This window comes from Bubalus kerabau, chromosome 17 (genome assembly GCF_029407905.1).
Source record: "Bubalus kerabau isolate K-KA32 ecotype Philippines breed swamp buffalo chromosome 17, PCC_UOA_SB_1v2, whole genome shotgun sequence".
Taxonomy (NCBI): Eukaryota; Metazoa; Chordata; class Mammalia; order Artiodactyla; family Bovidae; genus Bubalus; species Bubalus kerabau.
In genome coordinates this window covers 68,301,929-68,329,158 of record NC_073640.1, presented here as the reverse complement: position 1 = coordinate 68,329,158, position 27,230 = coordinate 68,301,929, and the positions used below count along the sequence as shown (strand labels likewise).

The window sequence follows — 27,230 nt, the reverse complement described above, 5'->3', positions numbered from 1 at the left end:
GGATGGGGGAGCCTGGTGGGCTGCCGTCTATGGGATTGCACAGAGTTGGACACGACTGAAGGGACTTAGCAGCAGCAGCAGCAGGAGGGGAAAAGAATGACACTTATCAATTTAAGAAGCCTTCTGTTTCTAAATACCTAAGGAAGCAGTATCCAAACTAGTATAAGGGGAACATATCTCAACATAATAATGGCCACATTGAAAAAACTATGGCTATCACCTACCTGTAGCAAAGTCTTAGAAGAGAAAACACACAGCTCTTTGATAGAAATGTGTTTGTTTATTTGAAATTTAAATTTCATTGGTGATCCTGTATTTAATCTAGCCATCCTGCTAGGAGCATCCTATTTTAAAAGGAAAGCACACCTGACAAGAAGGCAATCAGCAGTAGCCTCACTCTGATGATGAGGTACTGATAACCAGTGAGACACAGCTTCATTGGAAGAACAAGAACAACACAAAGCGAAAACATGTAAGAAAACCAGAGTCTAACATCGTAAGGCAATTCTCCTCCAACTGAAAATACACAAATGAAAAAGAAAACTATAGTCTATAGCAAAGTAGAAAACAAAATCCAAAGGGAAAAATGTCATCACTCAAGTATCCTAATTCACACAAATATCCTAATTTACGCGAGTGGAACCCCACTGGGTTCCACTATCCTCCTAAGCCCTTCCCCTGTCATCCACACTTTGTATCACACAGGTGACAAATCATTCTCAATTTTCTCATTAAAACAGAAAAGACCTGGACCTGAGGGCAGGGTCCTGAGCCAGTCATCTGGAATGGATTTTCCGGTGGCGTTTGAAAGTCCCCAGCTGACGGAAGGCTGTGTGACACTCGGGGCACACGTAGGGCTTGAGCCCAGAGTGGGTGCGTAGGTGAACGTTGAGGTTCCCTCGGTGGCCGAAAGCTCTGTCATAGTGCTCACAGCGGAAAGGCTTCTCCTGGGTGTGGGTCCTCTTGTGAGTGCGCAGCGTGGAGTCGTGGGTGAACTTCTTGAGGCAGAGATCACAGCTGTAGGGCTTCTCGCCAGTGTGGATCCGCTGGTGAACCCGCAGGTCTGAAGGCTGTATGAACCCTTTGGCACAGACGTCACATTGAAAGGGCCTCTGTCCTGTGTGTGTCCTCTGGTGCAGGGTAAGCTGAGATTGATAAGGAAAGCTCTTTTTGCACACCCTGCATTCAGATGGTGCCCGTCCCGGGGTTTCTGCTCCCTCAGGAAGACTGGTGGGTCGAATGGTGCCAAATGCACCAAAGGAATGGGACCCAAGCTGTCCTGAGAACTCTCCTTGGTCCAGACACGTGGCTGCCTCTTGACCCACGTCTTGGCAAGTGGGACTGCTCTCCCGCTTCCTTTTCACATGTCTGCGATTCTTCAGAGGACCTCGTCTGGATCCACTCGGAGTGAAAACATCTCTCTCTGGAACACAAGAGGAAAGGGTTCAGAGCCACCTTTGAAGTATGACTTCCTTCCAGGGGACACTCTCCTCTCTCTCTGCCCTCCCAGAATCTGCTGAAAGAAGAGATTCAGCACCATATTTATCAAGGAGCATTTTCCATGGTGCCGGCCTCATTGGAACCATCCATAATCTTGGCTACAGACTTCCTAGCAACCAAACTACCTAAGAGTCTAGCTGATGAAACACTCTGGAATGTTGACGATGGAGAAGGTTGGCATTGGGGAACCAACTCCTACCCCACAACAACAAGGGATGGAAATGCTGGGTACCCCTTCCTGGACATGAATGGAGGCAGTCAGTACCTCCTGTGGTCTCCAAGTTTTTAATACTCACCACGATTCTGCAGAAGTTCAGGCTCTTGAGACAAAAGGGTTCTTGTCACTCCTCTGTCTTCCCGCAGGTCCTTCTCCAAGTTCTCCTTGGAGGGCGTCTGACCCTGCAGTTCACCTGTTTCAGGAATGGTCTCTGGCGGGAGAGCTTTCTGGTCCTGACAAGGGGCAACCAAGCAGAGTCAATCCCACTGCCTTAGCCCACGAAAGCTCTGTCTCCTCTTTCCCCACCTGCCTCGTACCCTGATCTCACACTCCAGCTTTCTGAATATCAGTTTGGGGGAGATGCCCTGACTGCTTCCCATCACCCTGATTGGCAATCCTCTTCTGATTCCCATGTCTGTCCTTGATCTATACCGACCACCTCTGGCAAACAAGTCCAGACTTCACAGCTGGCACTGCCAATTATCTTTGCACCTATCTCTCCACCTCATCTCACAGTCTCCAGGCCCTGAATCTGAAAGTAGAGGATTCTGGCTCTAGGGCTCCTGACTTCACCACTTGTTGATACCTTGCCTGGATTTCTCTTCATCATGGAAGGTGGCCTGGGGTATAATAAGATGATAAGCAGTATAGCTGTTATACTATATAGCTCTGTTTTATACTATATAGCTCTATTCATGAGAAATCAGTAGCATCTCCTCCCCCGATTCACATTTCAAAAAAATCCACTCTCTCCAGACATACTCCAATATCTGAGGGGAAAAATGACTCCAACGGGGAACTTGCTATGCAATTCAAGGTGTTTACAATATCCCCCAATATTAAGTGCCTCTGATGAAATCCATCATGGGTGAAACCGCTGTGAGTGCACTTATGCCTGATGAACTGAACCAGCACCATCCTGTGGAAACAGGACTCCTCTGCCCTCATGCTTAGGGCCACAAACTTTCATGGTGAAGGACTATGAAACATGGATTGTCTTCATTCTCACACTGGATGGAAAACAGCCGGGAACGGAATGCATCCATGGGAATTCCTGGAGGCAGAGGGTCCATTCCTGTCCTTTGCCCAGTTCTCCCAATTACTTCCGCAGCCACCCCCACCCGACCCCCTTCTACCTGCTCCCAGACTGGAGGTCAGGACATCACACTCACCTGCCCCCTCGACAGGTCCTTGGCTCCTGGCAGATGCTGCCCATCTTGGCTTTCCTGCTGGCCCTCGTCTGGAGGGATGACACTGACTGTAGGCTGGGGCTCCCTGGCTCGGTCTCCCTCACTGTGCCCCTCACTGACCTCAGATCCTAACATCTCAACACCCGAGACGGGCATCAAAACATCCTCGCCTTGGACACGCACTACAGCCTGTGAGGAAAAATTCAGATAGGATCAGTCTCCCTTCACAAGATCCAAAAAGGTATTCATTGCGTATCCCACCCTAGGAGCCCACCTCCTGGGAATGACATTTGAAAGACCAACACCCTCCAAGTGAGGATCAACAGAAACATCTCCAGTGATGCCACAGGCAAGTGCTCACCCCTCTGGGAATCCCTGATTTAGAGCCAAGCCCTCTGATCCTTCTGCTTCATCTCCCAGCTCCCAGCCCCTCATCCCACCGTTCCCTGTCTCACAGGGTCACTAGGGTCCTACTCACCCATTTCGTCAGTTTCTTCTTCTTTATCAGCACCTCCTCCAGATCCTTACAAGTCTCGGCACCACTACTTTTGACTAAGACCTGGATCTCAGGCGGCATGCACATCACGAACTGCTCCAGCACCAGCCTGTCCACCATCTCCTCCTTGGTGTGAAGATCCGGCCTCAGCCACAGCCCGCAGAGTTCACAGAGCCTCCTCAGAGCCTTGATGGGGTCGGATTCGTCCGAGCTGCTAAACGTTCTGAAGCGAACGCGCAACTCTTCCAGGTCTGAGTCGCGGTTTTCCCTTCGGGTGTCTTGGCCTGGCGCAGACGCCGGCGACTCTGCTCCGGGGCTGTCCGCGACGGGGCCACGACCCCTTGTCTGGTTCTCAGCCATACCGACTGTAGAGCTTTTCAGTAGGACTCTGGGCAAATGCTTCTAGAAGTTGGTGCCCAACTGACCCCGATCGAAAGGAATTTCCTCTTGCTTTTCCTCAGGAATAGATTCAGTGTTCAGAAATAGGGGGCAAAAAAGAAAAAAGAATGCAGCCAATTAGTTTTATTTTCATCCACCCTACCATCCCTCATCCCAATACTGGGCAGTATTCCCGCCTCAGAATTTCACACCAGGGACAAGAATCCATTCTCTTCCTCCTCCGCCATCCATCTTATACTACAAGAAACTGTGTGGTCACAACTGTCCACAGGGCGGTGCTTAAAAGCCCTTGTTGAAAAAATGAACCACCCCACAGGCCACCATGGAGTGTGGAAACAATCTCATCTCACAGAAGATTCCACAAATGAACCACGGTTTATGTGTGGCCGGAGGCAGATCGGTGGATTTCACACGGTCTCTGAGCGAATGCAAGGGGAACAGAAAGCCAGGACTTACTGAAGCCCACTTCCACGGGCCCTGACTCTCTAGCGTTCTCTTTAGACACTTCCCATCAATTACCTCCTTGAAGCCTTCTCGCCTCGGTCCTCCTCAGTTGGGGACTCGCTCTCCAACTCGGCTGGCGGAGACACGTCTCTCTTTCGCGCTGGAGAAACGCCGGCCCTCTCGGCCTGTTACCCGATCGGCGCATGGATTCGGTGAGGGCGGGGCGAAACGTTCTAGATAATCCTTCTTTACTTAATCACAGAGATTCGATTGCCCACGGAAACTCGCTCAGGAGAACCACGATTTGCTAAAGAGGCCTCCATAGTGATTTAGCGACAGGTTCTGTGTATTTTGTTTGTTCCGTTTTTGACCAAGCAGGGAGGCAGGTGCGGTCTCAGTTCCCAGACCGCGGAAGGAAACCACGGCGCCTGCAGCGGGAGCGCTAAGTCTCACCGGCTGGACCGCGCAGGAAATCCCTCCATTTCCTTTTGGATTTCATTGATTTTGGACTTTGGGGACTGCACTTTGGGGTGAACGGACTGGTTTCAATGATCTCGTGAATTTTTGGTCTCACTGCCTGGAGGGTTTGACAGTGTCAGAGACATGGTGGTGGGAACCAGATCGGTTTGACTCCTCTCATCTTTTCTGTTCTTGTGAGATAAGTCTTCAAAGGCTTTTCTAAAATCAGCTGATGAGCTAAGGTGTGAGCAGACCCGATTTCTAAGTAGCCTTTTTGAAGAGTAGAAGTTGCACACCAATAGGAAAGAAGAATGACCCCTATCACTTTCAGAAGCCTTCCTTTTTCGAAACAAGTCGGGAAGAAATACCTGAACAAGTATGGAGTGAGTGAATCTACCTCAGCATAACAGCCATGTAGGCAAAACCACGGCCATCACCTATTCCCTGTAGAAAAGTCTTAGAAACTATGAGACACATTTGACAGAAATGTGTTTATTTGAAATTTAAATTCCACTGGAGACCTTGGCCTCTTTGCCAGGTCCTGCAGGTTTACAGAGAAGTCCTGCCTAACAGGAAGGCAGTCAACAGTAGGCTCAGTTTCATGATGAAATAGTGATAACCAATGAGACATGCTTTCAGTAAAAGAATAACAAAAGAAAGTAAAAGCTTTTTGAAACAGGGTACACTGAAGTAGAAAACAAAATCCAAAGGGAACAATAAGCCATCACTCAAATATCCTCCTCATTCATGTAAATGGAACCCCCTGGACCCAATATCCTCCGAAGCTCTTCCCATGTCATCCACCCTTTGTGTTACAGAAGTGACAAATCATTGTGAATTTCCTTCTTGAAGCAGAAAGGACTTGGCCCGAGGGCAGGGTCCTGGGCCAGTGGTTCGGAATGGGTTTCCTGGTGGGATTTGACAGACCTCAGGAAGCAGAAGACCGGTGACACTCGGGGCACATGTAGGGCTCGAGCCCAGAGTGTGTCCACTGAGGTTCCCACTGTGGTCGAAAGCTTTTTCACAGTGCTCACAGCAGAAAGGCTTCTCTTGGGTGTGGGTCCTCTGGTAACCGTGAAGCGTGGCATTGTGAGGGAACTTCTAGGGGCAGAGATCGCAGCCGTAGGGCTTTTCCCCCAGTGGGTCTCCTGGTGAACACACAGGTCCCGAGGCTGCATGAACCACTGGACATGGAAGTTGCTTTTTTCTCTTTGTAATTTAAAGGGCCGTCTCTGTTTAATGCGCTTCCAGAATAAAGGCCCATTACTTTGATAAGCACGGGCTCAGCAGAAGACTCACAGAATATGTGTAAAAGAATGTTTCCAAAGGCTCCAGAGATGACCCCAACTCTGCTTCCTGCTTCCCCTGGACAATACTCCATCTCCTGGGTGGGGCGGCTACTTGGTCCAGCTGACTTTAGGAATGTCATAGTGCTCCGTGAGCGTGTCCAGGTGTCTGTTGAAGTCCTCCACTCTCTGCTAGTGAGTTTTGGATGCTTTCTTCAGCATCCTCTCCATTTGTGCTTCTCCTGCACCTTCTCAAAGGCCACCTAGGCTGGAGTGTGCTTGTCGAGGTGGCGCCTCAGCTCCTCCTCCTGGTTCTTCTGGATTTTTCCCATCGTTTCCAGGAGTTTTGCCTTGTCTCTGTCCTTTTTCTCCTTCCGCTTGGTCACGCCAAGTTCGGTGACTCCTTGCAGCTTCCGGGGTCCCTTTTGGACCTGCTCGTAGGCGTTCATGCTGCCCATCTTTGGATTCGGATTTCTAAATGGACAAAAGTCAGGGGGCATCAGGTTTCTCAAATGGAAATTGGGACAATATCGTTCTGTATTGTAGATCTGAGAGGGTCTCTCTGTGCGTGTTAACACAAATGAACACAGACGAACATGTCTGCTTAGCCCAGGGGGCCAAGGTTCAGAAAGCCTTGAGGAAGAAATGCAGCACACCACACCATAGCATGGAGGCTGGCAACACCTATAAATCAGGGTGATGTATAAACCTATAAATCAGATGGAGGCAGGAGGGGGAACCTGAAAGACCTCTTATTTAAATGTCTTTTCTGCAAGAGAAGAATCCGTGTTCCACTATATTTCCAAAGTTCCATTTACATGTTTCAAGTCCGTGTTTCCCCCTCACAGAGAGCTCAGCACCCAACCGTAGTTAATGTGGAGTTTAAGGGAGATCCACTGCTTTCACAAGGCCTTTGAGCTGATGCAAGGTGAGTAGAAAACCCAGCCTTCTGAAACCCACCACCTCCTTCTGTACTGATTCCCAAACCTTCTCCTTAGACGTTCTCACTCATCACTTACCTCCATTGAGCCCTCTTGCCCTAAGCCTCCTCAAGTCAGTGACTGGCTATCAAGGTGTGTCTGGGGCTGAAACTCTCTATTTATAGAGACGGGGGAAATGGCAAGGGTCCCTGCTTGTTACCCCATCAGCACAGTGATTGTGTAAGGGCGGGTCAAGTCATTTATATGACCTCATTTTAGATAATCCAATTTATCCATGGATCCAGTTTCACACGGACACTCCACCAGAAAAAAAACACAGTATATCAAAGAGGCCTCCATATTGGTTTTGTGGTAGACTTCTCTGATAGGTCAGGGGGTAAAGAATCCTCCTGCAATGCAGGAGATGCTAGAGTAATTCCTGGGTCAGGAAGATCTGCTGGAGAAGGGATAGGCTACCCACTCCAGTGTTCTTGGGCTTCCCTTGTGGCTCAGCTGGGAAAGAAGTAAAGTGAAAATCTTTTAGCTGTCCGAGCCTTTGTGACCCCATGGATATACAGTCCATGGAATTCTCCGGACCAGAAGACTGGAGTGGGTAGCCGTTCCCTTCTTCGAGGGATCTTCCCAACCCAGGGAGTGAAGCCAGGTCTCCCGCATTGCAGGCAGATTCTTTTTTTTTTTTTTTTTTTTAATTTATTTTTTTTTCTAGTTTAATTTTATTTTATTTTTAAACTTTACAATATTGTATTAGTTTTGCCAAATATCGAAATGAATCCAACACAGGTATACCTGTGTTCCCCATCCCGAACCCTCCTCCCTCCTTCCTCCCCACACCCTCCCTCTGAGTCATCCCAGTGCACCAGCCCCAAGCATCCAGTATCGTGCATCGAACCTGAACTGGTGACTCGTTTCATACATGATATTATACATGTTTCAATGCCATTCTCCCAAATCTCCCCACCCTCTCCCTCTCCCACAGAGTCCATAAGACTGATCTATACATCAGTGTCTCTTTTGCTGTCTCGTACCACCAGGGAAGCCCGTGCACTTTTTGGAGGTAAGATTGGTTTTCCTGATCTAGCAAATACTTTTCTCATTTACCTGGAGAGTTGGAAGGAGTCAAAGCATAGGTATCTGAAAATTTTAACCAGTTTGGTTCGCCTATGCGTCCCTGGTGGCTCAGTGGTAAAGAATCTACCTGCCAATGCAGAAGACATGGGTTCACTCTCTGGGTTCGGAAGATCTCTCGCAGAAGGAAATGGACAACACACTGCAGTAATCTTGCCTGGAAAATTCGATGGACAGAAGAACCTGGTGGGCCATGGAATAGCAGAGTCGGACACAACTCAGCGACTAAACAACCCTTTTTAAAATTCCACATGTAAAGATCTCGGACGAAGTCTGAATCTGGAATGTTCTGCAGGGAACGTGCCACTTTTGGGGTCACAGTCTGGCTTTTCAGTAAGTACACTCTGGTGCGGCACAGACACCAGAGGTTCTGATTACAGCCTGTCTAGGACTATTCCATGACCCCACAAAAAATGTACATTCTTTAGCCATAGTGACTGAGGAATTTACTAGCAAAATGTTGAGCACATGCTTCTAGAAGCCCATGACAAATTCACCCCTATGTAAAGGGTTTTCCTCTACCTTTCATCAGCAATGTATTCACTGTTCAGAAGAATGGGGGCAAAAGATAAATGAACAGAACTAGTTCCATTTTATTCTACCCTTCCATCTCCTCTATATTCCTCACCCCAATACCCAATACCATTCTCTCACTGGTACAATCTTTCATATTGAATGGACCTTAGTCCATCCATCATTCTTCTGACATCCACCTTTATGGGAAAAAAAGGTTGAAATGTCTGAACGGCTCCCTAGATTTTGATTCTGTCATCTGGGACTATGTTGTCCTTTGCTGTACTTTCAAGAAATTTACAGTGTGTGAGACTCCTCAAATGGACATGAACCGCAATGACAGGTTTTATATGATTCGGTCAAGACAAGCCACCAGGCAAGGCTCTCCGTCATGATTCTTCTGGGGAAAAAAAATACGAGGAAGCTTATTTAAACACTGAATTCTATGTAGTATAGTGACGTTGGAAACATTAAGCACAGATTGTCCACACAAAACATTTACTTGCTGTCACCAGGCTATTTATTTGCTCCAAGGAAGGGACACACAAAAGGATCCAAAGAGAATCAAGTTCCTGATCACATACTTGTTATGGTCATGAAACACACAACATACAATTTTGACTCTTTTCTAAAGTGTAGGATCTTGTTCCATCAAGTTCGTTCACAATGTTGTGCAGCTGTCAATGTTGTCTACTTCCAAGCTTTCTCATCACCCCAAGAACAAAATGTGAATCATGAAAAGTCCCTCCCCATTCTCTGCCCACTTCCCCCCTTACCCTTGGCAATCCGTTCATCTACTTCTTGCATCTATGGGTTCAGTTCAGGTCAGTTCAGTTCAGTCGCTCAGTCGTGTCCAACTCTTTGAGACGGCATGAAATGCAGCACGTCAGGCCACCCTGTCCATCAGCAGCTCCCGGAGTTTACTCAAACTCACATCCATTGAGTCAGAGATGCGATCCAACCATCTCATCCTCTGTCATCCCCTTCCCCTCCTGCCTTCCATCTTTCCCAGCATCAGGCTCTTTTCAAATGAGTCAGTTCTTTGCATCAGGTGGCCAAAGAATTGGAGTTTCAGCTTCAGCTGAAATATTTTCCAATGATATTCAGGACTGATTTCCTTTAAGATGGACTGGTTGGATCCCCTTGCAGCCCAAAGGACACTCAAGAGTCTTCCCCAACACCAAGGTTCAAAAGCATCAGTTTCTTGCCTCTCAGCTTTCTTTAAGTCCAACTCTCACATCCATACATGACTACTGGAAAAACCATAGCTTTGACTAGCTGGACCTTTGTTGGCCAAGTAATGTCTCTGTTTTTTACTGCACTGTCGAGATTGGTCATAACTTCTTTCCAGGGAGCAAGAGTCTTAATTTCATGGCTGTAGTCACCATCTGCAGTGAGTTTGGAGCTCCCCCGCCCCAAAAATAAATTATCTCACTGTTTCCACTGTTTCCCCATCTATTTGCCATGAAGGGATGGGACTGGATGCCATGATCTTAGTTTCCCGAATGTTGAATTTTAAGCCAACTTTTCCACTCTCATCTTTCACTTTCATCAAGGGACTCCTTGGTTCTTCTTTGCTTTCTGCCAAAAGTGTCGTGTCATCTGTGTATCTGAGGTTATTGATATTTCTCCTGCAAATCTTGATTCCAGCTTGTGTTTCATCCAGCCCAGCTTGTCTCATGATGTACTCTGCATATAAGTTACATAAGCAGGGTGACAGTATACAGTCTTGATGTACTCCTTTCCCAATGTGGAATCAGTCCATTGTTCCAAGTCCAGTTCTAACTGTTGCTTCCTGACCTGCATACAGATTTCTCAGGAGGCAGCTCAGGAAGTCTGGTATTCCTGTCTAACAATTTTTCACAGTTTCTTCTGATCCACACGGACAAAGGCTTTGGCATAGTCAATAAAGCAGAAGTAGATATTTCTCTGGAACGCTCTTGCTTTTTCAATGATCCAATTGATGTTGGCAATTTGATCTCTGGTTCCTCTGCCTTTTTTAAATCCAGCTTGAACATCTGAAAGTTCATGGTTCATGTACTGTTGAAGACCAGCTTGGAGAATTTTGAGCATTATTTTGCCAGCATGTGAGATGAGTGCAATTGTGCAGTAGTTTTAACATTCTTTGGCATTGCCTTTCTTTGGGATTGGAATGATAACTGACCTTTTCCAGTCCTGTGGCCACTGCTGAGTTTTCCAAACTTGCTGACTCACTGAGGGCAACACTTTCACAAAATCATGTCTGAGGATTTGAAATAGCTCAACTGGAATTCCATCACGTCCACTAGCTTTGTTCATAGTGATTCTTCCTAAGGCCCACTTGACTTCACATTTCAGGATGTCTGGCTCTAGGTGAGTTATCACACCTTCGGGATTATCTGGGTCATGAAGATCTTTTTAGTGTAGTTCTGTGTATTCTTGGCACCTCTTCTTAATATCTTCTGCTTCTCTTGGGTCCATACCATTTCTGTCCTTTATTGTGCCCATCCTTGCATGAAATCTTCCCTTGGCAAATCCAAATCCTTTCTCACACCCTCAGAGGGCACAACTCCTGACACTCTCTACCTCTCCTCCAACCCCAGCCCCCTGGCACACCTGAGCACACCAAGCCCAACTGGCTTTGCGGTCTAGTTTGTGGGGTTTTACTCTGCTGTCTGGAAAGTCCTTCCCCCGACACCCTCAGGCTGTCTTCAGATCTCCACACAATCAGTGGTTCTTTGGAGATGGACAGGCCTGGCTGTTGCTTTATCACCCGGCATCTCACTCCATCACCACGTTTCCTCAATAGCAGTTTCTCAGCGTCGGTATGTATTTTATTTTTAAATCCATTCATTTTTGGCTGTGCTGGGTCTTTGTTGCTGCTCAGGGCGCAGGGCTCCTCTCCAGTCGTGGGGCACAGGCTTCTCACTGCAGTGACCTCTCTTGTGTGGAGCCCGGGCTCTCGGGGCTCTGGGCTTCAGGAGTGGCGGCTCCCAGGCTCGGCGGTTGTGTCGCATGGCCTTAGTTGCTCCTGAGCCCTGGGACCTTCTCGGGTCAGGGATGGAACTCGTGTCCTCTCATTGGCAGGCACAGCCTTTACCTCCGAGCCCCCGGGGAAGCCCTGTTATTCACTTTTCTTAACTAGTACTTAACTGGGTCTGTGTTTTGAAGTCTTATTCATATTTCATTGTATTAATTTCTTGTGTTGATTCTTCGATAATGGTTCTAATACCCCTGTTTCTGAAGAGACCCAGGCTTTATATTCTATATTGCTTCTTTGAATTAGTTGCTTCCATCTTGGGCCTGTAAGTTAACATCCTTTGAGATAGAAGGAGGCAACAGAGGATGAGATGGTTGGATGGCATCACTGACTCAATGGACACGAGTTCTAGCAAACTCCTGGGAGACAGTGAAAGACAGGGAAGCCTGGAGTGCTGCAGTGCATGGAGTTGCAAAGTGAAAGAAAGTGAAGTGGCTCTTTGTGACCCCACGGACTGTAGCCAACCAGGTTCCTCCGTCCTTGGGATTCTCCAGGCAAGAATACTGCAGTGAGTTGCCATTCTCTTCTCTCGGGGATCTTCCCCACCGAGGGAGCAAAATCACGTCTCCTGATTTGGCAGGCGGATTCTTTACCACTGAGCCTCCTGGGAAACCATGAGAGAAGCAGACACAATTCTGAGAATTGACCCAAGAAATGAAAACAAATGTACCCTGGACCTGAAGGTTAACTGTATTGACAACAATCAAGATCACACTGATCAGACCAGTGATGACCAGTTTCAAGATGATTGTCAGAGCTGACTGCGTTGTTTCTGCCTGTAGCCCCCGCCCTCCATCTATAAAAGCTGTTGCTCATTAATTGTCTGGGGTGGGAGGTGGGGGGAGTCAGCCATTGGACAGACGTCTGCCCCGCCTCCACAGTTGTTAGATAAGGAAATGGCAACCGAGTCCAGTACTCTTGCCAGGAAAATGCCATGGGCGGAGGACCCTGGTAGGCTACAGTCCACGGGGTCGCAAAGAGTTGGACATGACTGAGCGACTTCAATTTCACTTTCAACAGTTGCTGGCATCCAGAATAAAGCTAACATTCCTTCCCCCCAACCTGGCCTCTGCATTGGCTTTTAAGTGGAGCAGCCAGACACCAATATCTATTACAATATCATCCTTGAGTTTGCCTCCCCCAGCAAATTCCCAGGCTAATTAATAGAAGAAAATGCTGATTCTTTGAAAAGAAATACTTTTATTTACTCCATTCTGCTCCAAATGACCTCTCTTCATTTCTGCTGGAGGACAGTCAAGTGGGATGAAAGAGTGCTACCTTGAAGAATCTTTTCTAGCTGAGACACCCTAGAATCTCAATGTTCAAATGGGCATTAATACTACATTACCTAACAGTTCATAATTCCAAAAGAATACAGGTACTTTAAATGCGCGAGTGGGTGCTTAGTCACCTCAGTCGTGTCCAACTCGTTGCAACCCAACAGACCATAGCCTGCCAGGCTCCTCTGTCCATGGGATTCTCCAGGCAAGAATTCTGGAGTGGGTTGCCATTCCCTTCTCCAGGGGATCTTCCTGATGAAGGGATCGAACCTGGGTCTTCTGTGCTGCAGGCAGATTCTTTACCGCTGAGTCACTGGGGAAGCCTTACAGAGGGATGATATCTCCACATAATAATGGGCATGTAACAAACCGCAGCTATCACCTACTCCATATAAAAAAAACCTTGGGGATGGGGTGGGATGATTTGGGAGAATGGCATTGAAACATGTATAATATCATATATGAAAAAGTAGCCAGTCCAGGTTTGATGCATGATAGTGGATGCTTGGGGCTGGTGCACTGGGATGACCCAGAGGGATGGTACAGTGAAGGAGGAGGGAAGAGGGTTCAGGATGGGACAACGTGTATACCTGTGGTGGATTCATGTTGATATATGGCAAAACCAATACATACTGTAAAGTTAAAATATAAAATAACAAGAAAAAATCTAGAAAGGGGAAATACACAGGACACTTATTTGACAGAAATGTCTTTGTTTATTTGAAATTTAAATTTCACTGGTGATCCTATTTTTCATCTGGCCACTCTGCTAAGAGCATCCTACTGTACAATTAAATCTTCCCTAATGGAGGGGGGGACAATCAGCAGTGACCTCAATTTCACGAAGAAGTACTGAAAACTAATGAGACCTGCATTCACTGAAGAAGAACAACACAAAGATGAAACTTATCACAAACACAGGCTACACTAAAGTAGAGAACAAAATCTGAAGGGAAAGATAAGTCGTCACTCAAATATTCACCAAATTCAAGTGAATGGAACCCCATCGGGTTCCAGTATGATCGTAAGTTCTTCAAATGTCACCCTTTCTTTGTATCACATAACTGACAAATAATCCCGAATTTCCTTCTGGGACTTGAGGGCAGGGTCCTGAGCCAGTCATCTGGAATGGATTTTCTGGTGGCGTCTGAAAGTCCCCAGCTGATGGAAGGCTGTGTGACACTCGGGGCACACGTAGGGCTTGAGCCCAGAGTGGGTGCGTCGGTGAACGTTGAGGTTCCCTCGGTGGCCGAAAGCTCTGTCACACTGCTCACAGCAGAAAGGCTTCTCCTGGGTGTGGGTCCTCTTGTGAGCGCGCAGGGTGGAGTCCTGGGTGAACTTCTTGAGGCAGAGATCACAGCTGTAGGGCTTCTCACCAGTGTGGATCCGCTCGTGAACCCGCAGATCTGAAAGTTGTATGAACCCTTTGGCACAGATGTCGCATTGAATGGGCCTCTCTGCTGTGTGTGTCCTCTGGTGCAGGGTAAGCCGAGATTGATAAGGAAAGCTCTTTTTGCACACCCTGCATTCAGAGGGTGCTGTCCCAGGGTTTCTGGTCCCTCAGGAAGACTGGTGGGTCCCACGGTCCCAGATGAACCAACAGAACGGGACCCAAGCTGTCCTGAGAACTCTCCTTTGTCCAAACACATGGCTGCTTCTTGACGCACGTCTTGGCAAGTCGGACTGCGGTCCCATTTCCTTTTGACATGTCTGCGATTCTTTAGAGGACCTCGTCTGGATCCACTCATAGTGGAAACGTCTCCCTCTGGAACACAGGAAGAAAGGGTTCAGGAGACACATTTTAAATATCAGTTTCTTCTTGAGGATTCTTCTCTCTCTCTATGCTCCCAGAATCTGCTGAAAGAAATTCAGCACCACATTTAGCAAGGAGCATTTTCTGTGTGGCTGGCCTCACTGGAACTCTGATGTTGGCTGAGAAGTTCCCATCAAGCAACCAAGCTAAGAGCTTGGACTGTGGGACACTGGAACGTTGATGATGGAGAAGGTTGGCACTGGACAATGATCTCCACCCACCCATCCAAGGATGGTGATGCTGGCTACCCAGCCCCATGCCACCATAGGAGGGAGTCACTAACTCTGCTGAATTCCACGGTTTTGAATACTCACCAGGACCCTTCAGCAGTTCAGGTTCTTGAGATTGAAGGGTTTTTGTCTCTCCCCTGTCTTCCAGCAGGTCCTTCTCCAAGTTCTCCCTGGGCGTCTGACCTTCCAGCTCACCTGTTTCAGGAACAGTCTCTGGTGAGAGAGCTCTCTGGTCCTGACAAGGGACAAACAAGCAGAGTCAAAGCCATTTACCTTAGTCCATGGAAAACTGTTTCCTGTTTCCCCATCTCCCTCGTATCTTGATCTAAGACTCCAACTTTCTTCATGTCATTGTAGGGGATATGCCCTGACTTCATGTGGTCCACCCCATCACCCTGATTGATAATCATCTGCTGAAACTCAGACTGTCCTGGATCTATTCAGACCGTATATTGCAATCAAATCAGGACATCACAGTTGGCACTCTGACTTCTCTATGCATAGGTCTCTCCAAATCATACCCATTCCTGCCTGCCCCTGACTCTGGAAGTAAAGAACTCTAGGTCCAGCTCTCTTGACTCCATCACTGTTGGAGACTTTGCCTGGATGCAACTTTGTGATGGTGGTTACCCAGTACATAGGAAGCTGATGACCAGTATTCTTGGTCTCTACTCCATGCAAGTCAATAGCATCCGCTGCCTATACCCAACCTTATTTGAACAAATCAACTGCCTTCCATTCATTCTTCAATGTCTGAAAGGGAAAGTGTTAGTCGCTCAGTCGTGTCTGACTCTCTGCAAACCCATGGACTATAGCTGCCAGATTCCTCTGTTCATGGGATTCTCCAGGCAAGAACACTAGAGTGGGTAGCCATTCTCTTCTCCAGGGGATCTTCCTGACCCAGGCATAGAACCCAGGTATCCTGAATTGTCGGCAGATTCTTCACCATATGAACCACCAGGGAAGCCCAATGTCTACTGGGGGGCAAAATGAGTCCAATTTCGAGTCACTCCATCAGTTGCAAGGAATGATCATATTCTGAAATATGACGTGTTCTTGGGCAAAGTGGCCTTGGGTAAATCAGCTGTCAGTGCATTTACCTGCAGCAAATTGAACCTAGCATCATATAAGGAAGACAGGATTCCCTTCTCCCCAGTTCTAAGACTAGAAGCTTTCATAGCAGAGGGACAGAGATGGATTATCTTCTTTATCACACTGATTAGAAAAAAAAAGCCTAGGAACTGAATGCATCCATGGGAATTCCTGGAAGCATTGGGTCCATTCCTGTTCTTTGCCAAATCTCCCCATTACTCCAGCAGCCACACCAACCTGCCTCTCTTCTACCTGCTTACAGGCTCTCACCTGCTCCCTAGACAGGTTCGTGGGTCCTGGCAGATTCTGCAGCTCTTGGCTTCCTTCCTGGCTATCCTCTGGAGATATGACCCTAACGGGGGTTTGGGGCTCCTCCCACGGGTCTCTCTCATCGTCCATGTCACCGGCCTTGGCTTCAACCATCTCAATATCGGGATCATGTACAAGATATTTCTGCCCTTGTATGCAGACTATGGTCTGTGAGGGGAGAAATCATCAAGATCAGTCTGTATAAGGCCTGGAATGTAGCTTTCAGGCATCCAATGGCATTGACAATAGAAGCTCCCGTTTGGTGTAAAAGATCTACATCCTTCGAGTTGAGACAGTCAGAAGTATCTCCCAAATTGCCCAATTGTGAACTTCTCTCACCTGTTTGGGAACCACTGATACAGAGCCAAACCCGCAGGTCCTATCTTGTGATCCCTGCAGCTTGCACGTGTCTCCTCCTCCCACACCCATCACTAAGGTCCTACTCACCCACTACTTGGGTTTCTGCTTATTTCTCAGCACGTCCTCCAGGGCTTTGCAACTCTGCACCCCACTTTCTTTGAGCAGGACCTGGCACTCCAGGGGCATGCAGATCATGAACTGCTCCAGCACCAGCCTGTCCATCATCTGCTCCTTGGTGTGAAGATCTGGCCTCAGCCACAGATGGCAGAGTTCACGGAGTCTCCTCAGATCCTCGACGGGGTCGGACTCCTCTGAGCTGCTAAATGTTCTGAACCGGACGTGCCAGGTTTCCTGGTCACAGTCTGAGTCTTCCATGAGTGTGTCTTGGGGTGGCACGGATGCCGGTGACTCTGCCCCAGGGCTGTCTGTCATGTGTCCAGAACCCTGAAAAAATGGCTGGTCCTCAGCCATATTGATGGAGGAAATTTCCAGTAGGACTCTGAGCAAATGCTTCTAGAAGTGGGTGCCCAGTTGACGCCTATGGAAATGGATTTCCTCTGCTTTTCCTCAGCATTAAAGTCACTGGTTAGCAGTCTAGGGAGACAAAAAAAAGAGAAACAAATGGGTTTCATTTTTTCCCACCCTTCTGTCTCCCCTACATCCCAATATTGAACACCATTCCCCGACTCATTCAATATTTCATAAAACTGTCTGGTCTGAAATGACCATAGGGCTTCCTTGGTGGTCCAGTGGCTAGGAATCTGCCTGCCAATGCAGGGGGACATGGGTTTGATCCCTGATATGGGAAGACCCCGCCTGCCTCGAAGCCTGTGCACCACAACTCTTGAGCCTGAGAGGGGCAACTACTGAACCCGAGCTGTAGACTCCCAGCTCTCCCACGGGAGAAGCCACCACAATGAGAAGCCCATACCCCTCAGCTAGAGAGTAGTCCCCACTAGCTACGGCTAGAGAAAGCCCTCACAGCAAAGAAGACCCAGCCCAGCCAAAATGAAGGAATTAAAAAACTTAAAACTAATAATAAACATATATGTAGTTTTTAAAAGGCCATAGGGTGCCGCTCAGAAACCCTTGAAGAAAACGAGCCACCTCAAAGCAACATTAGTGGAAACATTCTTCTCCCCTCGCAGAAGACCTGGATTAACCGTTGTTAACGTGGGGTTAGAGTAAGATCTCCTGTCACAAGGTCTCCTAGCTAATGTAGGATGAACAGAAAGTGAGACCTTTCTGAAACCCACCCGTGTGTCCTGATTTCTAGCCATCCTCCTTGGACGTGCCCACTCACCGCTTACCCCTTCCAGGTCCCTTGCCTTCAGCCTCCTCAGGTCAGGCACTGGCTCTCAAAGTGTGTCTGGAGCTGAAATGTCTGTATTTATAGAGAGTTGGGTGAATCTCCAGGAATTTCTGGCCATAACCTCATCATCCCAGTGATTCGATAAAGGGCATGGAAGGAACCACTTCGGATAATCTGGGTAGACTCCATTTCCTGTGGAGACTCCAACAGGAAGAACCATTAAAGAGGCCACGATATTGGTTTGGCAGTAAACTTTCTCTAATTTATTTTGTTTACTGTAGACTTCATGGATGGCATTTCTTGGGGAAACAGATTGATTTTCCTGATCTAATAAATTTTTTCTGCTTGGAGACTGTGAGGCAGTCCAATAATTGTAATCCGATGGTTGTAATCAAATTGGGTTGCCTAATCTTGTTTCTTTCTCATGAAATAAGTCATCAAAGATTTTGTCTAAAATCAGCTGATGAGATCAACTGTAAGAAACCATTTCAGAGAGGCATCACAGAAACCAGAGGTTGTACACCAGTAGGGAAAAGATGAGAAGTCAATGGCGCCACACTCCAGTGCTCTTGCCAGGAAAATCCCATGGATGGAGGAGCCTGGAGGGCTACAGTCCATGGGGTCGCTATGAGTCGGACATGACTGTGCGAGTTCACTTTCACATTTCCCTTTCATGCATTGGAGAAGGAAATGGCAACCCACTCCAGTGTTCTTGCCTGGAGAATCCCAGGGACAGGGGAGCCTGGTGGGCGGCCATCTATGGGGTCGCACAATTTCAGACACGACTGGAGTGACTTAGCAGCAGTTAGCAGCAGCAAGGGAAAAGAATGACACTTATCAATTTAAGAAGCCTTCTTTTTCTAAATACCTAAGGAAGCACTATCCAAACGTGTAGAAAGGGAACATATCTCAACATACTAATGGCCACATAGACAAAACCATGACTATCACCTACCTGTAGCAAAGTCTTAGAAGAGAAAACACACAGCTGTTTAATAGAAATGTGTTTGTTTATTTGAAATTTAAATTACAGTGGTGAACCTGTATTTAATCTAGCCATCCTGCTGCTGCTGCTGCTGCTGCTGCAAAACTCCTGGAAACGATGGGAAGAATCCACAAGAACCAGGAGGAGGTGAGGCGCCACCTCGACAAGCGGACCCCAGCCCAGGTGGCCTTTGAAAAGGTGCAGGAGAAGCGACAAATGGAGAGGATCCTGAAGAAAGCATCCAAAACCCACAAGCAGAGAGTGGAGGACTTCAACAGACACCTGGACACGCTCACGGAGCACTATGACATTCCTAAAGTCAGCTGGACCAGGTAGCCGCCCCACCCAGGAGATGGAGTTTTGTCCAAGGGAAGCAGGAAGCAGAGTTGCAGTCATCTCTGAAGCCTTTGGAAACATTCTTTTACACACATCCTTTTGAGTCTTCTGCTGAGCCCGTGCTTATCAAAGTAATGGGCCCTTATTCTGGAACTGCATTAAAGAGAGAGGGCCCTTTAAATTACAAAGAGAAAAAAGCAACATCAATGTCCAATGGTTCATGCAGCCTCCGGACCTGTGTGTTCGCCAGGAGACCCACGTGGGCAAGAAGCCCTACAGCTGCCATCTCTGCCCCAAGAAGTTCCCCCACGACTCTACGCTGCATGCTCACCAGAGGACCCACACCCAAGAGAAGCCTTTCTGCTGAGAGCACTGTGAAAAAGCTTTTGACCACAGTGGGAACCTCAGTGGTCACACTCTGGGCTCGAGCCCTACATGTGCCCCGAGTGTCACCTGCCTTCTGCTCCCTGGGGTGTCTCAAATCCCACCAGGAAACCCATTCGGAACCACTGGCCCAGGAATCTGCCCTCGGGTCCAAGTCCTTTCTGCTCCAAGAAGGAAATTCACAATGATTTGTCACTTCTGTAACACAAAGGGTGGATAACATGGGCAGAGCTTCGGAGGATTTTGGGTCCAGGGGCTTCCATTTACATGAATGAGGAGGATATTTGAGTGATGGCTTATCGTTCCCTTTGGATTTTGTGTTCTACTTTAGTATAGCCTGTTTCAATCCGTTTTTGCTTTCTTTTGTTATTCTTCTACTGAAAGCATGTCTCATTAGTTATCAGTACTTCATCATGAAACTGAGCCTACTGTTGACTGCCTTCCTATTAGGCGGGACTTCACTGTAAAACTGCATGCTCCTGGCACAGAGGCCAGGTTGTCCAGTAGAATTTAAATTTCAAATAAACACATTTCTGTCAAAGAGTGTCTGCATAGTTTCTAAGACTTTTCTGCAGGGAATAGGTGATAGCCGTGGTTTTGCCCTCATGGCTGTTATTATGCTGAGATAGATTCACTCACTCCATACTTGTTTGGGGATTTCTTCCCGAGGTGTTTAGAAAAAGGAAGGCTTCCGAAAGTAATAGGTGTCATTCCTTTTTCCTATTGGTGTACAACTTCAACTCTTCAGAAAGGCTATTAGAAATCAGGTCTTCTCTCACCTTAGCTCATCAGCTGATTTTAGAAAAGCGTTTGGAGACTTTTCTCACAAGAACAGAAAAGACGAGAGGAGTCAAACCGATCTGGCTCCCACCACCATGTCTCTAACTCCGTCGAACCCTCCAGGCAGTGAGACCGAAAATTCACGAGATCATTGAAACCAAGCCGTTCACCCCAAAATGCAGTCCCCAAAGTCCAAAATCAATCAAATCCAAAAGGAAACCGAGGGATTTCCCGAGCGGTCCCACGGTTGAGACTTAGCGGTCCAGCGGGTGATACTTGGCGCTCCCGCTACAGGCGGCGTGGTTTCCTTCCGCGCTCTGGGAACTGAGATCGCACTTGCCTCCCTGCTTGGCCAAAAACAGAACAAAAAAAATACACAGAATCTGTCACTAAATCACTATGGAGGCCTCCCAGTGCTCAGGAGCAACTAAGGCCGCGCAACACAAGCACCGAGCCTGGGAGCCGCCACTACTGAAGCCCAGAGCCCCGAGAGCCCGGGCTCCCCACGAGAGAGCTCACTGCAGTGAGAAGCCTGTGCCCGCGACTAGAGAGGAGCCCTGCGTCAGGAGCAGCAACAAAGACCCAGCACAGCCAGAATTAATGGATTTAAAAGAGAAAATACATACCGAGGCTGAGAAACTCCTATTGAGGAATCGTAGTGATGGAGTGAGATGCCGGGCGATAAAGCAACAGCCAGGCCTGTCCGTCTCCAAAGAACCACTGATTGTGTTGAGATCTGAAGATAGCCTGAGCGTGTCGGGGGAAGGACTTTCCAGACAGTGGAAGAAAACCCTAAAACTAGACTGCAAAACCAGTTGGGCTTGGTATGGTCAGGTGTGCAAGGTGGCTGGGGAGTGGAGGAGAAGGTAGAGAGTGTGAGGAGCACTGCCCTCCGAGGGTGTGAGAAAGGATTTGGATTTGCCAAGGGAAGATTTCATGCAAGGATGGGGACAATACAGGACACAAATGGTATGGACCCAAGAGAAGCAGAAGATATTAACAAGAGATGGCAAGAATACACAGAAGAACCGTACAAAAAAGATCTTCACGACCCAGATAATCCCGAAGGTGTGATCACTCACCTAGAGCCAGACATCCTGGAATGTGAAGTCAAGTGGGCCTGAGGAAGAATCACTATGAACAAACCTAGTGGAGGTGATGGAATTCCAGGTGAGCTATTTCAAATCCTCAGGCATGATGCTGTGAAAGTGTTGCATTCAATAAGTCAAGAAATTTGGAAAACTCAGCAGTGGCCACAGGACTGGAAAAGTTCAGTTTCCATTTCAATGCCATAGAATGCTCAAACTACTGCACAATTGCACTCATCTCACACGCTAGCTAAATAATGCTCAAAATTCTCCAAGCACTCTTCAACAGTACATCAACCATGAACTCTCAGATGTTCAAGCTGGATTTAGAAAAGGCAGAGGAACCAGAGATCAAATTTCCAACATCAATTGGATCATTGAAAAAGCAAGAGCATTCCAGAGAAACATCTACTTCTGCTTTATTGACTATGCCAAAGCCTTTGACTGTGTGGATCACAAGAAACTGTGGAAAATTGTTGGACAGGAATACCAGACTTCCTGAGCTGCTTCCTGAGAAATCTGTATGCAGGTCAGGAAGCAACAGTTAGAACTGGACTTGGAACAAAGGACTGATTCCAAATCGGAAAGGAGTACGTCAAGGCTGTATATTGTCACCCTGCTTATGTAACTTATATGCAGAGTACATCATGAGAAAAGCTGGGCTGGATGAAACACAAGCTGGAATCAAGATTTGCAGGAGAAATATCAATAACCACAGACACGCAGATGACACCGTCCTTATGGCAGAAAGTGAAGAAGAACCAAAGAGTCTCCTGATAAAAGTGAAGGAGAAGGGTTAAAAATTTGGCTTAAAACTCAGCATTCAGAAAACTAAGATCATGGCATCCGGTCCCATCCTTTCATGGCAAATAGATGAGGAAACAGTGGAAACAGTGAGAGAATTTATTTTCAGGGGTGGCGGTAGGGCTCCAAAATCACTGCAGATGGTGACTGCAGCCATGAAATTAAAAGACTCTGGCTCCTTGGAAGAAAAGTTATGACCAACCTAGACAGCATATTAAAAAACAGAGACATTACTTAGCCAACAAAGGTCCAGCTAGTCAAAGCTATGGTTTTTCCAGTAGTCGTGTATGGATGTGAGAGTTAGACTTAAAGAAAGCTGAGAGGCAAAAAACTGATGCATTTTAACCTTGGTGTTGGAGAAAACTCTAGGGTGTCCTTTGTACTGCAAGGAGATCCAACCAGTCCATTCTTAAGGAAATGAGTCCTGAATATTTATTGGAAGGACTGACGCTGAAGCTGAAACTCCAATACTTTGGCCACCTGATGCAAAGAACTGACTCATTTGAAAAGAGCCTGATGCTGGGAAAGATTGAAGGCAGGAGGGGAAGGGGACGACAGAGGATGAGATGGTTGGATGGCATCTCTGACTCAATAGACATGAGTTTGAGTAAACTCCGGGAGTTGGCGATGGACAGGGTGGCTTGACGTGCTGCCTTTCATGGGGTCTCAAAGAGTCGGACACGACTGAGCAACTGAACTGAACTGAACTGAACCCATAGATGCAAGAAGTAGATGAATGGATTGACAAGGGTAAGGGAGGAGGTGGGCAGAGAATGGGGAGGGACTTTTCATGATTCACATTTTGTTCTTGGGGTGATGAAAAGAGTTGGAAGTAGACAACATTGACAGCTGCACAAAATTGTGACCAAACTCGGTGGAAGAAGATCGTACACTTTATAAAAGAGTCAAAATTGTATGTTGTGTGTTTCATGACCATAACAAGTATGTGATCAGGAACTTGATTCTCTTTGGATCCTTTTGTGCGTCCCTTCCTTGGAGCTAATAAATACCCTAGTGACAGCAAGGACATGTTTTGGGTGGACAATCTGTGCTTAACATTTCCAACGTCACTATACTACATGGAATTCAGTGTTTAAATAGGCTTCCTCGTATTTTTTTTCCCCAGAAGAATGACTGAGAGCCTTGCCTGGTGGCTTGTCTTGACTGAATAATATAAAACCTGGCATTGCTGTTCATATCCATTTGAGGAGTCTCACACACTGTAAATTTCTTGAAAGTACAGCAAAGAACAACATAGTCCCAGACTACAGAAATCAAAATCTAGGGAGCCTTTCAGACATTTCAACATTTTTTTCCTGAAAAGGTGGATGTCAGAAGAATGATGGATGGACTAAGGTCCATTCAATATGAAAGAGTGTAGCAGTGAGGGAATGGTATTGGGTATTGGGATGAGGAATGTAGAGGAGATGGAAGGGTGGAATAAAATGAAACTAGTCCTGTTCATTTATCTTTTGCCCCCATTCTTCTGAACAGTGAATACATTGCTGAAGAAAGGTAGAGGAAATCCCTTTACATAGGGGTGAATTGTCATGGGCTTCTAGAAGCATGTGCTCAACATTTTGCTAGTAAATTCCTCAGTCACTATGGCTAAAGAATGTACATTTTTTGTGGGGTCATGGAATAGTCCTAGACCACTGTTATCAGAATCACCAGTGTCTGCACCACACCAAAGCTTACTTACTGAAAAGGCAGACTGCCACCCCAAAAGTGGCACATCCCCTGCACAACATTCCAGATTCTGACTTCGTCCGAGATCTTGACATGCGGAATTTTAAAAAGGGTTGTTTAGTCGCTGAGTTGTGTCCAACTCTGCTATTCCATGGCCCACCAGGTTCTTCTGTCCATCGAATTTTCCAGGCAAGAATACTGCAGTGCGTTGTCCATTTCCTTCTGCGAGAGATCTTCCGAACCCAGAGAGTGAACCCACGTCTCCTGCATTGGCAGGTAGATTCTTTACCACTGAGCCACCAGGGACGCATAGGCGAACCAAACTGGTTAAAACTTTCAGATACCTATGCTTTGACTCCTTCCAACTCTCCAGGTAAATGAGAAAAGTATATTCTAGACCAGGAAAATCAATCTTACTGCCAAAAAGTGCACAGGCTTCCCTGGTGGTAAAGAATCTGCCTGCAATGTGGGAGACCTGGCTTCGCTCCCTGGGTTGGGAAGATCCCGTGGAGAATGGAATGGCTACCCACTCCAGTCCTCTGGGGTGGAGAATTCATTGGACGGTACATCCACAGGGTCACAAAGAGCTGGACATGAATGAAAGACTTTCACTTTACTTCTTTCCCAGCTGAGCCACAAGGGAAGCCCAAGAACACTGAAGTGGGGAGCCTATCCCTTCCCCAGAAGAGATTCCTGACCCAGGAATTACTCCAGCATCTCCTGCATAGCAGGCACATTCTTTACCACCTGAGCTATCAGAGAAGTCTACCACAAAACCAACATGGAGGCCTCTTGGATAAATTGGGTTTATTCTGGTGGAGTGTCCGTGTGAAACTGGATCCATGGATAAACTGGATTATCTAAAATGAGGTCATATAAATGGCTTGACCCGCCCTTACACAATCACTGTGCTGATGGGGTAACAAGCAGGGACCCTTGCCATTTCCCCCGGCTCTCTATAAATAGAGATGTTTCAGCCCCAGACACGCACTGATAGCCAGTCATCGACTTGAGGAGGCTGAGGGCAAGAGGGCTCAAAGGAGGTAAGTGATGAGTGAGAACATCTAAGGAGAAGGTTTGGGAAGCAATACAGAAGGAGGTGGTGGGTTTCGGAAGGCGGGTTTTCTACTCACCTTGCATCAGCTCAAAGACCCTGTGAAAGCAGTGGATCTCCCTTAAACGGTTGACTGCCGAGCTCTCTGTGAGGGGGGAAGAACGGACTTGAAACATGTAAAAGGAACTTTGGAAATATAACGGAACACGGATCCTTCGCTTGCATAAAAGACATTTTAATTAAGAGGTCTTTCAGGCTCCCCTTTCCTGCCTCCATCTGATTTATAGGTTTATAAATCACCCTGATTTATAGGGTGTTGCCACCCTCCATGCGGTGGTGCGGTGTGGTGCATTTATTTCACAAGGCTTTCTGAACCTTGGCCCCCTGGACTAAGCAGAAATGTTCATCTGTGTTCATTTGTGTTACCCCACACACAAAAACCTCTCGGATCTACAGAGGAGAACGATATTGTCCCAATTTCCATTTCAGAAAACCGACCCCGGACTTTTGTCCTTTTAGAAATCCGAATCCAAAAATGGGCAGCATGGACTCCTATGAGCAGGTCCAAAAGGGACCCCTGAAGCTCAAAGGAGTCACAGAGCTTGACGTGACCAAGCGGAAGAAGAAAAAGGGCAGAGACAAAGCAAAGCTCCTGGAAACGATGGGCAAAATCCAGAAGAACCAGGAGGAGGAGCTGAGGCACCACCTCGACAAGCGGACCCCAGCCCAGGTGGCCTTTGAGAAGGTGCAGGAGAAGCGACAAATGGAGAGGATCCTGAAGAAAGCATCCAAAACCCACAAGCAGAGAGTGCAGGACTTCAACAGACACCTGGACACGCTCACGGAGCACTATGACATTCCTAAAGTCAGCTGGACCAAGTAGCCGCCCCGCCCAGGAGATGGAGTATTGTCCAGGGGAAGCAGGAAGCAGAGTTGGGGTCATCTCTGGAGCCTTTGGAAACATTCTTTTACACACATCCTTTTCAGTCTTCTGCTGAGGCCATGCTTATCAAAGTAATGGGCCCTTATACTGGAACTGCATTTAAGAGAGATGGCCCTTTAACTCTAAATTAAAAAAAAAAAAGTGTAACATCCATGTCCAATGGTTCATGCAGCCACCAGACCTGTGTGTTCACCAGGAGACCCACATGGGTAAGAAGCCCTACAGCAGTGATCTCTGCCCCAATAAGTTCCCCCACGACTCTATGCTGCATGCTCACCAGAGGGCCCACACCCAAGAGACGCCTTTCTACTGTGAGCACTGTGAAAAAGGTTTCAACCACAGTGGGAACCTGAGTGGTCACAGTCTGGTCTCGAGCTCTACGTGTGCCCCGAGTGTCACTGGCCTTCTTCTCCCTGGGGTCTCTGAAATCCCACCAGGAAACCCATTCGGAAACACTGACCCAGGACCCTGCCCGTCGGGTCCAAGTCCTTTCTACTCCAAGAAGGAAATTCACAATGATTTGTCACTTCTGTAACACAAAGGGTGGATGACATGTGAAGAGCTTCGGAGGATATTCGGTCCGGGGGGGTTAAATTTATATGAATGTGGAGGATATTTGAGTGATGGCTTATTTTTCCCTTTGGATTTTGTTTTCTACTTTAGTGTAGCCTGTTTCAATAAGTTTTTGCTTTCTTTTGTTATTCTTCTACTGAAATCATGTCTCATTAGTTAACAGTACTTCATCATGAAACTGAGCCTGTTGACTGCCTTCCTGTCAGGCCGGACTTCACTGTAAAACTGCATGTCCCTGGCACAGAGGCCAGGCTCTCCAGTGGAATTTAAATTTCAAATAAACACATTTCTGTCAAAGAGTGTCTGAGTAGTTTCTAAGACTTTTCTACAGGGAATAGGTGATAGCCGTGGTTTTGCCTACATCGCTGTTACTATGCTGAGATAGATTGACTCACTCCATACTTGTTCGAGGATTTCTTCCCGAGGTGTTTCGAACAGGAAGTCTTCTGAAAGAGAAAGGTGTCATTCTTCTTTCCTATAGGTGTACAACTTCTACTCTTCAAAAAGGCTACTTAGAAATCGGGTTTTCTCACACCTTAGCTCATCAGCTGATTTTAGAAAAGCCTTTGAAGCCTTATCTCACATGAACAGAAAAGACCAGAGGAGTCA

The 27,230-nt window shown here is 47.2% G+C and overlaps 3 protein-coding genes and 1 pseudogene across 7 annotated transcripts; 1 reads left to right on the top strand and 3 right to left on the bottom strand.

Moving 5' to 3' along the window:
• Nucleotides 1-260: 260 nt before the first annotated feature.
• On the bottom strand, nucleotides 261-3,763 carry LOC129630767 (zinc finger and SCAN domain-containing protein 5B-like). The gene is made up of 4 exons (XM_055551256.1): nucleotides 3,386-3,763; nucleotides 2,890-3,096; nucleotides 1,797-1,950; nucleotides 261-1,423 (listed from the first exon to the last, which is right to left on the bottom strand). Exons 1-4 carry the CDS (start codon nucleotides 3,761-3,763, stop codon nucleotides 777-779), a joined length of 1,386 nt encoding a protein of 461 aa, XP_055407231.1. The 3' UTR covers nucleotides 261-776.
• A 1,415-nt stretch (nucleotides 3,764-5,178) lies between these two features.
• LOC129632295 (protein FAM32A-like) lies at nucleotides 5,179-7,111 on the bottom strand (annotated as a pseudogene).
• A 5,896-nt stretch (nucleotides 7,112-13,007) lies between these two features.
• On the bottom strand, nucleotides 13,008-18,098 carry LOC129632260 (zinc finger and SCAN domain-containing protein 5C-like). 4 transcript variants are annotated; one of them, XM_055553767.1, is made up of 5 exons: nucleotides 17,984-18,098; nucleotides 16,761-17,267; nucleotides 16,275-16,481; nucleotides 14,997-15,147; nucleotides 13,008-14,634 (listed from the first exon to the last, which is right to left on the bottom strand). In XM_055553767.1, exons 3-5 carry the CDS (start codon nucleotides 16,425-16,427, stop codon nucleotides 13,910-13,912), a joined length of 1,029 nt encoding a protein of 342 aa, XP_055409742.1. In that variant the 5' UTR covers nucleotides 16,428-16,481; nucleotides 16,761-17,267; nucleotides 17,984-18,098; the 3' UTR covers nucleotides 13,008-13,909. The 4 variants fall into 4 exon arrangements, 3 of the variants coding, with proteins under 3 accessions (XP_055409742.1, XP_055409744.1, XP_055409743.1); XM_055553769.1 differs by having other exon boundaries at nucleotides 15,108-15,147; XM_055553768.1 differs by having other exon boundaries at nucleotides 17,977-18,055.
• A 6,864-nt stretch (nucleotides 18,099-24,962) lies between these two features.
• LOC129632283 (protein FAM32A-like) lies at nucleotides 24,963-26,918 on the top strand. 2 transcript variants are annotated; one of them, XM_055553801.1, is made up of 2 exons: nucleotides 24,963-25,094; nucleotides 25,625-26,918. In XM_055553801.1, exon 2 carries the CDS (start codon nucleotides 25,641-25,643, stop codon nucleotides 25,986-25,988), a length of 348 nt encoding a protein of 115 aa, XP_055409776.1. In that variant the 5' UTR covers nucleotides 24,963-25,094; nucleotides 25,625-25,640; the 3' UTR covers nucleotides 25,989-26,918. The 2 variants fall into 2 exon arrangements, with proteins under 2 accessions (XP_055409776.1, XP_055409775.1); XM_055553800.1 differs by having other exon boundaries at nucleotides 25,595-26,918.
• The last annotated feature ends 312 nt before the right edge of the window (nucleotides 26,919-27,230 follow it).

Excerpts from the sequence above, each read along its gene's own strand:
- LOC129630767 (XM_055551256.1), bottom strand. The coding sequence starts at position 3,763 with ATGGCTGAGAACCAGACAAGGGGTCGTGGCCCCGTCGCGGACAGCCCC. Across the intron at positions 3,097-3,385 it reads AGAAGAAACTGACGAAATGG|GCTGTAGTGCGTGTCCAAGG; the intron begins GTGAGTAGGACC and ends TTTTCCTCACAG. Across the intron at positions 1,424-1,796 it reads TGAACTTCTGCAGAATCGTG|AGAGAGATGTTTTCACTCCG; the intron begins GTGAGTATTAAA and ends CTTGTGTTCCAG.
- LOC129632283 (XM_055553801.1), top strand. The coding sequence starts at position 25,641 with ATGGGCAGCATGGACTCCTATGAGCAGGTCCAAAAGGGACCCCTGAAG.
- LOC129632260 (XM_055553767.1), bottom strand. The coding sequence starts at position 16,427 with ATGGTTGAAGCCAAGGCCGGTGACATGGACGATGAGAGAGACCCGTGG. Across the intron at positions 15,148-16,274 it reads CGAACCTGTCTAGGGAGCAG|GACCAGAGAGCTCTCTCACC; the intron begins GTGAGAGCCTGT and ends GTCCCTTGTCAG. Across the intron at positions 14,635-14,996 it reads TGAACTGCTGAAGGGTCCTG|AGGGAGACGTTTCCACTATG; the intron begins GTGAGTATTCAA and ends CCTGTGTTCCAG.